Source organism: Belonocnema kinseyi, chromosome 3 (genome assembly GCF_010883055.1).
Source record: "Belonocnema kinseyi isolate 2016_QV_RU_SX_M_011 chromosome 3, B_treatae_v1, whole genome shotgun sequence".
Classification (NCBI taxonomy): Eukaryota; Metazoa; Arthropoda; class Insecta; order Hymenoptera; family Cynipidae; genus Belonocnema; species Belonocnema kinseyi.
Window position 1 is genome coordinate 88,033,231 of NC_046659.1, and position 12,164 is coordinate 88,045,394.

At 33.4% G+C, this 12,164-nt stretch overlaps 1 protein-coding gene across 1 annotated transcript in view; it reads right to left on the reverse strand.

Annotated features, from left to right (window-relative positions):
* Window positions 1–12,164, reverse strand: part of LOC117169916 (titin-like) — a 62,812-nt gene that overhangs the window by 19,109 nt on the left and 31,539 nt on the right. The window contains exons 19-21 of the mRNA XM_033356425.1: window positions 9,195–12,153; window positions 8,826–8,851; window positions 1–4,461 (exon numbers count right to left, since the gene is read on the reverse strand). Coding sequence (XP_033212316.1) covers window positions 1–4,461; window positions 8,826–8,851; window positions 9,195–12,153 — 7,446 coding nt within the window. The remainder of the gene's footprint in view (window positions 4,462–8,825; window positions 8,852–9,194; window positions 12,154–12,164) is intronic.

A 12,164-nucleotide genomic window follows, 5' to 3' on the forward strand; every position in this document is an offset into this window, starting at 1 on the left:
TGGCATTGGTTCCAGTACTGGTCTTTCGTATTCTGGTTCAACCCATTCATCAATCTCATTCTTCTTCGGAACTGCCTTCTTCTTTTTCTTTTTAATTACTTTTTTCTCTGAAATTCCATCTAATGGTTGTTCTTCATAGACTGTTTCAGTTTCTGAGGATACAGTTTCAATTTCTTTCTCTGGAATTTTCTCAGTCGGTTGTTCTTCTGGCATTTCTTCAATTGGAACATCTTCTGTTGGGCCCTTAGTTTTTTCAACTTCATCTGGAATCTCTTTCGGAACCTTCTTCTTTTTCTTACCAACTTTCTCTTTGGGAGCATCCGTTATAACCAAAGTAGTATCGTCTACGTCTTCTTCCGTGGGTACTGCTTTCTCTTCAAGCGGTAGCTTCTCCTCTGGAAGTATTTCAACAGTATCTCCGGGAACGACTTCGGTTGCTTCAATATTTTCCTTAGGAATAATTTCTTCCTTTGCTTTCGACTTCTTTGGTTTAAGAGTTGTGATTTCTTCAGTTGTTTCTTTCTTTTCTATAACCTCATCGTCAATTGCTGCATTTTCAGCCAGTACATCTTGTGGGAGCTCGTCAGCAGGCTTTACCTTTTTGGATTTAGGTACTTTCTTTTTGAGCATTGGTTTTGTAGTTTTGTCTTGAACTTCGTCAGTCGTTATACTGTCTACATCTTCTACAACATCATTATCAGTTGGAATAAATTTAATTCCCTGGTCAATGGATTTTTCATCATCTTCAGGTTTCTCTTTATGCCAAGGTTTAAGAGTTATTGCCCTAGGCTGATCTTCTGGTTTTTCTGCAGTTGGTATTCTAAATTTAACTTCCGGCTGCTCTTCAGGTTCATCTGGTTTGGGCTTACCCATCACTAACGGAATCTGTTCAATCTCCTGATCCGGCTTCTTTTTCTTTGGTCTTTTGTAGGGTTTAGGAACTACCTCATCTTCAGGTTTTTCTGGAACTTCTTCTTCAGCGGGAACATATTCCTCAAGCTCCGGCCTCTCAAAGTCAATTGGCTTAAAATCTTCCAGCTGCAGTTTTGGAATTTTTTCTGATTTCTTCTTTTCAGGTACATCCTCTGTTGTTTCCTTAGGCTTCTTAGAAATTTCCTGAACCTCTTCGGGTTTCTTTTCCGGAATCTTTTTCAATTTTACTTCCTCTGGTTGTTCTTCTTCCTTTTCGGGAACCTTTCCTTTACCGATTTTAATTTTGTCTTTTGGTTTCTCTTCTTCCTTAGGTTTCTTGGGTTGCCGCTCATAAACCGATTTATCTTCTATTTCTTCTAAAGGAACTTTTTTCAATTCCTCAAACTCTAGGTCTAACTTTTCTAAGTAATTAAGTTCTTTTTCAGGTAATTTAGGTTTTTTGTACTTCTTTTTGAGAACTTTTAATGCTTCCTCAGTATTTCTTGATAATATTCCCGTTTGAAGAGGATTTTCTTCTAGAATTGTAATTTTGGGCAACTGCAGTTCTGGTGGATAGTCTCCGATAAAAGTTATGCGACTTTTTAAGTGAATCTTTGGAATTTTTGTACTCTTAGACTCTCTGCGTTTTGGTGCAGGCGCTTTCTTTAATTTTATCTCAGCAAATTGAACAACTTCAGTTGGTTTAGAGTATTTTAAATGTGTTAGTTTAACTTCCATTCTCTCGATCTTCGTCGGCACCAAGTTTTGCACAGATTCAGGCAAGGGTTTCTTTGCTTTCTTCTTTTTGTTAGGTTCGTATTTAACTTTCTCTGGCATGGGTTCTAGCACAGGTCTTTCATATTCAGGTTCAACCCATTCCTCGATCTCATCCTTATTAGGAACTGGCCTTTTCTTTTTCTTTTTAGTCACCTTCTTCTCCGTAATATCCTCTGGTAGTTGTTCTTCAGGAACTTTCTCAGATTCTACGGTCATTTGTTCTGGCGTAAGGACGGTTTCTAGTATATTTTCAGGGCTTATCTCTTTTTCTATCGGTCTTTCTTCAATAGTCACCTTCTTCTTCTTTTTCTTTCTTGTTGATTCTTGAACTAATATTCCAGTTATTTTTGCGTTTTGAGGTAGCACTTCTGTTGCCTCTAATGGTTCTTCTATTTGAGCTTCTTCTACGCGCAGGTCTTCAATAGCTTGTTCTGAAACGACTTCTGTTGTTTCAAAACTTTCTTTTGGTATTATTTCTTTTTTCGCTTTAGCTTTTTTGGGCTTTTCTTCTGATACAAAATCATCTGGAATCATTTCTGTAAGAACCTCAGTTGTCTGCAAAGAATCCATTGGAGTAAGCTTCTCTGTTGCTGTGGCATCTGGTTTCACCTCGCCAGGTAGATCTGTAGTGGTACTGCTTTCGATAACTTCAGAGGTCTCAACTCCTTCCAGTGGCAGTATTTCCTTTTTCGCTTTAATCTTCTTAGGCTTCTCTGTTTCCATTTCGCTCAAACTATCTTCTATTGTTATTTCACTTATTTCTAGAGATTCTTTTTCATGTATAAAGGGTTTAGCTTTCTTCTTTGATGGTTTTTCAATAACGATCACTTCTATAACTTCTTCTGGAATTTCATCTTCAGAAATACGGGCCTTTTTCTTCTTTATGACTTTCTTAGTTGGTGTTTCGATAATTTCAACAATATCTTGCTCTTGCATCGCAATAACATCCTCAAGTGGAGTATCAGTAACTTTCTCTATAATTTCGTGAACCTCTCCTTCTTTAATGATCTTCTTCTTTATCACAGTTTTCTTCACGGGAGTTTCTTTCACCTCTATGATCCCTTCCTCTTCCGTAACATCTTCCTTTTTAATGATGTCCGGTAATCTTTCAAAATCAATTTCACTAATTGTGACAGTATCTAACACTTCAACTATGATCTTTGCTTTCTTTTTAGATGGTTTTTCTATAACAATTTCCTCAATGACTTCCTCTGGGACATTATCTTCGGAGATCTGGGCTTTTTTCTTTCTAATTATCTTCTTCGTCGGTGTTTCAATTATTTCTACGATCTGCTGTTCTTCCATCATAAGTTTATCCTCAATCGGCGTTTCTCTTATTTCTTCAATTACTTTCTGAGTCTCACCTTTTGCTGTTGGTTTCTTCTTCTTTTTCACAATTTTCTTAGAAGGAGTTTCTGACACCTCTATGATCTCTTCCTCTTCCGTAACATCTTCTTTTTTAATAATGTCCGGTACTCTTTTAACATCGATTTCACTTATCTTAATTGTATCTAATTCTTCTATGATTGGTTTTGCCTTTTTCTTAGATGGTTTCTCTGTAATAATGTCCTCAATGACTTCCTCCGGGACATTATCTTCAGAAACTTGAGCTTTCTTCTTGCGAATTATCTTCTTAGTTGGTGTTTCAATAATTTCCACAATCTGTTGCTCCTCCATGATAACTTTATCTTCAACCGGAGTGTCTGTTATTTCTTCAATTACTTTCTCGGGTTCACCCATTGTTATTAGCTTCTTCTTCTTTTTGACAGTTCTCTTTAAGGGAGTTTCCGTCACTTCGATGATTTCTTCCTCTTCAGTCACATCTTCCTTTCTCATGATATCCGGTACCATTTTAACATCGATCTCAATTATTTTGACTATATCTAGTTCTTCGACTACGGGTTTTGCTTTCTTTTTAGATGGTTTTTCTATGATAATTTCTTCAATTACTTCCTCCGGGATATTATCTTCTGAAATCTGAGCTTTCTTCTTTCTGATTATCTTTCTCGTCGGTGTTTCAATAATTTCCAGGATCTGTTGCTCCTCCATGATAATAGTATCTTCAATAGGAGTTTCCGTTATTTCCTCAATTACCTTCTCTACCTCACCTATTTTTGTTGGCTTCTTCTTCTTTCTGACAATTCTTTTAAAAGGAGTTTCTGAAACCTCTATTATCTCTTCCTCTTCAGTAACATCTTCGTTTCGTATGATATCCGGTACGGTTTTCACATCGATCTCACTTATTTTTACTGTGACTAATTCTTCTATGATCGGCTTTGCTTTCTTTTTAGATGGTTTTTCTATGATAATTTCTTCAATTACTTCCTCCGGGATATTATCTTCTGAAATCTGAGCTTTCTTCTTTCTGATTATCTTTCTCGTCGGTGTTTCAATAATTTCTAGGATCTGTTTCTCCTCCATGATAATAGTATCTTCAATAGGAGTTTCCGTTATTTCTTCAATTACCTTCTCTACCTCACCTTTTTTTGTTGGCTTCTTCTTCTTTTTTACAATTCTTTCAAAAGGAGTTTCAGATACCTCAATTATTTCTTCCTCTTCAGTAAAATCTTCGTTTCTAATGATATCAGGTATCATTTTAACATTGATGTCGTTTATTTTGACTGTCTCCAACTCTTCTACTATAGGCTTTGCTTTTAGTTTCTTTGGCTTCTCTGTTATTAATTCTTCTACAACTTCATCTGTGATTTCTTCCTGCCCCTTCTGAGGTTTCTTCTTTTTCAGCTTCTTTGTCACTGTTTCCTCGATGCTTTCCTGATTAGGGATACATGCGTTAAAAATTGTATGTAGGAAATAGAAACAAAAATATTCGCCCCTAGAATGGTATAATTTTGATGTAAAATACTGAAAATAATAATGATTTCTTTTTAATACTGTATTAAGCACAAACTATGATTTTTTGGGCCACCCTAATGTATATATATATAATTAAAAATTTTTCATAAGGACAACCGCATGATTTCACCGGGAGCGGGTGCTAATCTGAAAAATTGCACCCGCTCCCAGTGAAATCGCGGTAAAATTTCAGCTACAACCACGTCTCATGACCGTAAGATGGGTGGCTACAGTCTGTAACGGAATCAATAAGACGATCCAGTCAAAGTTTTGTGCACCCTAAGAACACGGACCGACCCAATTACTACCACCTTCTGCATTTTTCCCGCAAGTGTTTAAGCATATTGTTGACACGCAGGGATGCTTTTCAGACAATTAACGAGTGGAAGCTTGGCACCTCCAAAAGCGCCGATAATAAGGCAGATTAGTTTAACAGAATATTTCGGATACAATCTTTGCCAATCCCTTATAAGGTCTCTATACCTCTCTTTCTTTTCATTCTCTTGGCTATGATGTTTTTGTCAGCTGGTGCCGAAAACTCGATAACGAACATGGTTCGTTTCTCGAAGTCAAGAAGAACCATGGCAGGTCTCGAGTGTGCAACAGAAACAATTGTCGAGAATATAAAGTTCCAGTATATGCGGCACTTCCCATTCTCGACAATTGACTCGATTTCCCTAGGAGCATTTAGAGAAGCGATATTAAGAGTAAGAGTAAGAGTAACATAAATTGTAATAAAGCACACTTAGTGCCGCATTGTGCCTTTGAATGTAGCCACATAACGGACGGTATGAAAAAAAGTCAAGAGAAGAAAAAGTTTGATTTTTAAATACCTTGCAAGATTATCATAACATTTTTTTTCAACGGCCGTCGATGTCAGATCCTTTTCTCGTAGAAACAAATTAATTCACATCTGTGGAGTTTTCGGAATATTCGAATTTGTGGATTTGTGCAAAATTGTGGAGTTTTTTGAAGTTTTCTCTTGATGTACGAATGAGAATAGAACATTTTAAACAGAACCTTTAGCGAGTCATGAGCTTTAACCCAGGCGACAGGTTTAGAGTTATTACTCTGCCATTGAACTCAGTGACTTATCCTATTGAAGAATGATGCTAATTGTGCACAGACGCAAGCCTTTGTTCACAGGTGCTTATACATGAAAACTTTTTTTTCTTCTGAGTACGCGATTGTCACCAGGCTAGGTTCGTTCGTAGATAATTTGAAAATAAGAAAAATTGTGCCTAATTTTTACAATCATTGACATATTGATGGGAATGTCTAGATTGTAAATTATTTTAATTCTTAAAAATTATATTTAAAGTAACTTCTAAATCTATGGCTCTTATATTATTAATATTTAATTATTAAATAATTATTTTGAATTTTTTTGCTTTTATAAAATTTTAAATTATATTAAAATTTATAAGTTCATTTAAATTCCAATAATTTACAAAATTAAAATATTGAGCGACTTAATAAAAAATTAATGATGACAAAAATGGTAATTGGTAAAAATTATACCAGAGGCCATTTTCACAGTATATTGTAAAGATTGAAAATTATATTAGGTACTTCTAAGAGAACGGGCGCTTCATAGAAGTGTTACAACCAAATGTTTAATTTATTATAGAAAAAGAAAATATCCAAATAAGTAATTTCATTTGAGGATAACAATTTTTTTAGAAGCTTTATGAACAATTAAACATAGATGAAAGAAAAAATTTTAGTTTGGAATATCTTTTAGTGTTGCAAAATAATTCTGCTCTTGATATTTTGCTACCGCATTACAATTTATGAACTTTTTTACACTCTCAAATAGATGAGTAAAATGAAATTATAAGCGAAAACGTAGAGTATCTTAATTATTATTTAAGCTTTGAATTTTAAGCAATTTTTAATAATAATTTCCATGATTTTGATGGAAGTTATGAAAACTATGAATGATTTTGAAAGACTTTTTAAGGTTCTAGAATCATAATTTTTTTTTAGAAATTAAAAATAATTATTTAAATTGAATTTTTCAACTTTTTGAAGATTTTGAAAGATTTTTGAATCATGAAATTGGTTTGTTAATATTCCATCGAAAATTTAATATGATTTTTTATTTGTTATTTATGCAGGTTTATAACATTTTAGAAATAATTCGTATAAGTTTAACAGCTATTTAGAAGTTTTGATAAAGATACGACAATATATTTGAACTTGAAAAGATTTCAAACAATTTTAAATAAAATGTAGATTTTTAAAGATTTAAAACAATACATTTTATAGCTGCTTAAGAGTTTTTTAAGGTTTAGAAAAAAGAAACAAAATATCCTTAGTTTTGGTGGAGTAACTTATAATAATTTGTTTTTATTATTGTTATTTTGCAGAACTTTTTCTAATATTTAAGAAAAATTCGAATTATTTGAACAATTTATTCAGAAGCATTTGAACAGTTTTGAAAATAATAAAAATTTCTCAATATTTTCAAAAAACTCAAAACAAAACGTGGTTTTTTGAATATTTCGAAATAAAGTTTTAAAAAAATATTTAATAAGATTTTAAAACATTACATAACATTTCCAAAATGGTCGAAAATTAACTTAAAAAATGTTCAGACAATTTTACGGATAACTCGAGTCAGTTTAAAAGACAATGATAAATTCCAAAGTATTTCAAAGATTTAAAATATTTAAAAATTGAACGATTTCCGAAAATTTATTAAATATTTGTTAATTTTTCTAAGCTTTAAAACGTCCTAAATATCTTTTAAACGGATCGAAATTTGTCCCCAAATTGTGTAAGCTCTTGCAAAATAAACGAGTATTCTTTAAAATTGTCTCCAATCTTTTTTTCGCATATCTGAAATCTTCCAAAATCTTTTTGAATTTTCTGGAGAAACTTAGGAAAATTATATTTATACAATAACCTTAAAGCAAATAAATAAAGACACTTCAAAATAAATAGCAATTTAAAATTTGTATTTTCTATTATAAATTATTTTTTCCTTCAAATGATAATTTATCCACAATTTTTGTGTATTGACTGAAAGATATTTTTTTGTTAATAATACAAGAAGGTTAAAAATTAATGATTCAAGTTTAAAATTCGTCTCTCTGGTTTAAAATGTAACTATTTTGTTGAAAATCCGTCTTTTTTGGCAGAAATCTAATATTTTTAGTTGGAAATTCAGATTTTTGGTTAAGGATTCGACTATTTTATGTGGAATTAAAATCTGTTTGGATTACAATATCAGCTATAATATTTTTTTGTTAAGAATTTATATTTTCTGGTTGAAAATTAAACTGGTTGATTAAAATTTGCAACTAATTTTCTAAAGAGTCTTTTCGTTTGGTAATAACATTTTTGATTATTTTATGTAGAAATTACACTTTGCACCATTATTTTTGTACTTAAAATAGGTCCAGGAAAAAAATCTTTAAAAAATCATCTAAAATTGTTTAAAGGACATCAAAATATCAGACAGTGATCATTTGCAAAATATAATCTGAATCTTAAATGAAAAAAATATGAATAAAAGTGATTTTAGTAAAAAGCGTGTGTTTTAAAATAGTTACGATATTTAAAATTATAGAACGAAAAAGGAAAGTTTTATTATTAGTCGGTTTATAATGCACGGTTTGCTACCGCAGTGGCTATGACAATTTTTTGCTCAGTTTTTGGGTATGGCCAGGCCCGTTCTGACTTAATTTTTTCTACAATTTGCGGTGTATTCATAGGCCTCAGTTAAGCTTACTGCAGCAAAGGGTATTTTATACACAGTTACGTGAAAGTAAGGAAATCTGAAAAATTTAAATTTTTCAACTAGAGATTTAAAAATAGCATAATCATCATCCACGAATAAATCACATGTTTTTGGAATTTGTATTCATTTTTTTAATTGCTTCAAAGTTATAAATTAAAAAATAATACTTATTTTTTCCATCAATCTGTTCTCAATATACTCAAACTGCTGGTTGAAAATTTAAAGTTAAACGATTATATCTAAGGGTCGCTACGAGTCCACAAATATTTCATTTTTATGCAACTTTAGAGATATCTCAAATTTTGTTATAATTTTGATGATGTATTACAATTTGATAATATACATCTTTACTAGACTCTATTGCCGAAAAATAAGCGGTCTGTTTCAACCTCCTTTTTTAGATTATAAATTTTGAGTTCTTTGACGTCAATCTTATGCATCTATCTGAGACGGAATTTTGTTCTATTTATTGAAAATATTGTGCTGGAAATGATAAGTATACCATTCTAGGGATAAATGAATTTTCAATACTTACTTCTACTTTTTGCTCCACTGTAATATCTGAAAAAGAAACTCACATGAAAAATAAATCTATATAAATTTAGAAGTTTCACATATACGGTATACAGGAAAGAACAAATATCAACAATTGCAATTTTTTCTAATGTTTATAAATGCTTATTCTAATGAACTTTATGCACGATTTTAGGCATATATGTTTATCGTTATAATAATATGAGTAATATGTAAGGTTGTAATATGAGTTTTTTGTAAGTATATATTATAGTAACATAGTCTTGAATTTAGGGAACGCGTATAATCAATGTTACAAAATTTCCCTAATGTAGAACCTGCTATTATATGATGAAGAAATTCATGAACAAGATAACAGGTATGAGCTCACCTTCTGGAATTTCTTTGTCATCATGGATTTGTTGTGTTGGAGTGGTGTAATTCAGTTTTTTGTGTATTGGAATAGTGTCTTCGAACTCGCCAATTATAGTAGTCACGGGTTCTTTACCATCTTCTTCAACTGTTACTGTTTCAGTAACAAGAGTTTTATCTTTATGTCGCTTAGTAATACGTTTCTTCCGAAGTTGGATTGGTTTCTCATCTACATGTTTTATATCCGAAATAATAATTTCTTCTCTTACTTCTTCTATGACGACGGGTGCAAATTTTACAATTAATGGAATTTCTTCAAATTCTGTTTCATGAACAGACACAGTAGTCACAGGCTCCATATCTTCATCCATTACAGTTACTTCTTCAGAAATTTCCGGTTTTTCATTTCCATGTTTCTTCGTGGTCTTTTTTCTAATCACACGTCTTTTTTTATTATCAGGAAGTATGTCCTCAGTTATTACAGTATCAATAACTTCTAGAACATCAGTCTTAGCAGGAATGAATTTAATTCCCTGGTCCAGAGGCTTTTTATCTTCTTCAGGTTTCTCTTTCTTCCAGGGCTTAAGTGTTATACCCTCTGGCTGGTCTTCCGGTTTATCTGCTGCCGGAATTCTAAATTTAATATCTGGTTGTTCTTCAGGTTCTTGTGATTTGGGCTTACTCATTACTAAAGGAATCTGTTCAATCTCTTGATCTGGTTTCTTCTTCTTTAGTCGTTTATAGGGCTTAGAAACTTCTGCATCTTCAGGTTTTTCTGGAAATTCTTCTTCAGCGGGGTTATATTTCTCAAGTTCCGGCCTCTCAAAGTCAGTTGGTTTAAAATCTTCCGACTTCTGTTTTGGAATTTTTTCTGATTTCTTGTTTTTATGTACATCCTCTGTTGTTTCCGTAGGCTTAGGCTTTTCAGATATTTTCTCGTCCTCCGCAGACTTCCTTTCTGGAATCTTCTTTAGTTTCACTTCCTCTGGTTGCTCTTCTTTCTTTTCAGGAACCTTTCCTTTACCGATTTTAATTTTCTCTTTTGGTTTATCTTCTTCTTTAGGTTTCTTGGGTTGCCGCTCGTAAACCGATTTATCTTCTATTTCTTCTAAAGGAACTTTTTTCAATTCCTCAAACTCTTGATCTAATTTTTCCAAGTCAGTATGTTCCTTTTTAGGAAGTTTAGGCTTTTTATACTTCTTTCTCAAAATCTTGAGTGCTTCCTCCGTATTTCTTGAAAGTATTCCATTTTGAATGGGATTTTCTTCTAAAAATGTGATTCTGGGTAACTGAAGACCTGGTGGATAGTCTCCTACAAACGTTATACGACTTCTTAAATGCATTTTTGGAAATTTGGTACTATGAGATTTTCTTCGTTTAGGCACAGGTGTTTTCTTCAATTTGAAGCCAGCAAACTGAACGACTTCGGTTGGTTGGGAGTATATAAGTTTTGTTGTCTTAATTTCTTTCCTTTCGATGTAGATAGGCTCTAACTTATGAAAAGAGTCAGAAGGAGGCTTTTTTTGTTTCTTAAATTTCGTAGTTTTTTCATGAACTTTATCTGGCATTGGTTCCAGCACTGGTCTTTCGTATTCAGGTTCAGTCCACTCAACAATTTCCTCCTTTTTCGAAACTGGCTTCTTCTTTGTCACTTTAATCACCTCTGCTTTTCCCTCCTGTATTTTTCCTTTAAGAGCCGCCAACGTAGTGATTTCCTCCAAAATAATTTCCTCCTCCGGATATTCGCAAACAGTAGTAACAGGCGATTTTGTACCCTCCTGTACGGTAGTTTCCTCCCGAACTTGTTGTTTCTTCCCCTTGCGTTTGACAGTTTTTTTCTTAGTTATCTTGTTAGTTTCTCCTTCAGGTGTTACTATTTTAGACACCGTAATCAGTTCATTAATTTCCTCAGATTCTCTTGGTGTAAAATATTCGGCAACCGGTAATGGTGTTGTTGTTTCTTCTAGTAGGACTTCCTCCTCAGGATATTCAGAAAGCGTAGTAAAAGGCGCCATGGCATCTTCCTGTACAGTAACTTCCTCCGTCACCCTTTGTCTCTTACCCTTGCGTCTGATAATGTTCTTCTTTGTAACTTTTTTGGTTTTTCCTTCAGGTGTTATTTCCTCAGAAACAGTGACTAATTCCCTGACTTCTACAGAATCATTTGGCGCATCGTATTCCATAACAGGTAAGGGTGTGGTTGTTTCTTCTACAATAATTTCCTCCTCAGGATATTCAGAAAGAGTAGTAACAGGTGCCTTGTCATCTTCCTGTACAGTAACTTTTTCCGTTACTTTTTGTTTTGTACACTTGCTTTTGATAATTTTTTTGGTAGTTTCCTTCTTAGTTTCTCCTTCAGGTGTTATTTCTTCAGATACTGTAACCAACTCCTTAATTTCCGCAGATTTCTCCGGTGCAATATATGTGGTAAGTGGTAATGGTGTTTTTGTTTCTTCTACGATAACTTCCTCCTCAGGATATTCAGCAAGCGTAATGACAGGTGGCATTTCACCTTCGTGCATAGTAACTTCATCTGGGTTTTCTATTATTTTGGTTATAGGGGCTTTGCCTTCTTCTTCAACCGTAACTTCTTCAACCACTTGTTGCTTTCTACCCTTTCTCTTAGTTGTTGTTTTCTTGGTAGTCTTCCGAGGTTTGCCTTCAAGAGTTATTTCCTGCAGCACAGTGACCTGTTCCCTAACCTCTTCTGTTTCTCCTAGCTTTGCAAATTCCTGTTCCGGTCGAGGTTCCAGAGGTTCTTCTATAAGAACTTCTTCTTCTGGTTTTTCTATTATTTCGATGACCGGAGCCCTGCCTTCTTCTTCAACACTGACTTCTTCAATCACTTGTTGCTTTTTGCCCTTTCTTTTAGTTGTTGTTTTTTTGATAGTCTTCCGAGGTTTCCCTTCAAGAGTTATTTCCTGCGTGACCGTCACCTGTTCCCTAACCTCTTCCGTTTCACCTGGCTTTGCAAATTCCTTTTCCGGTA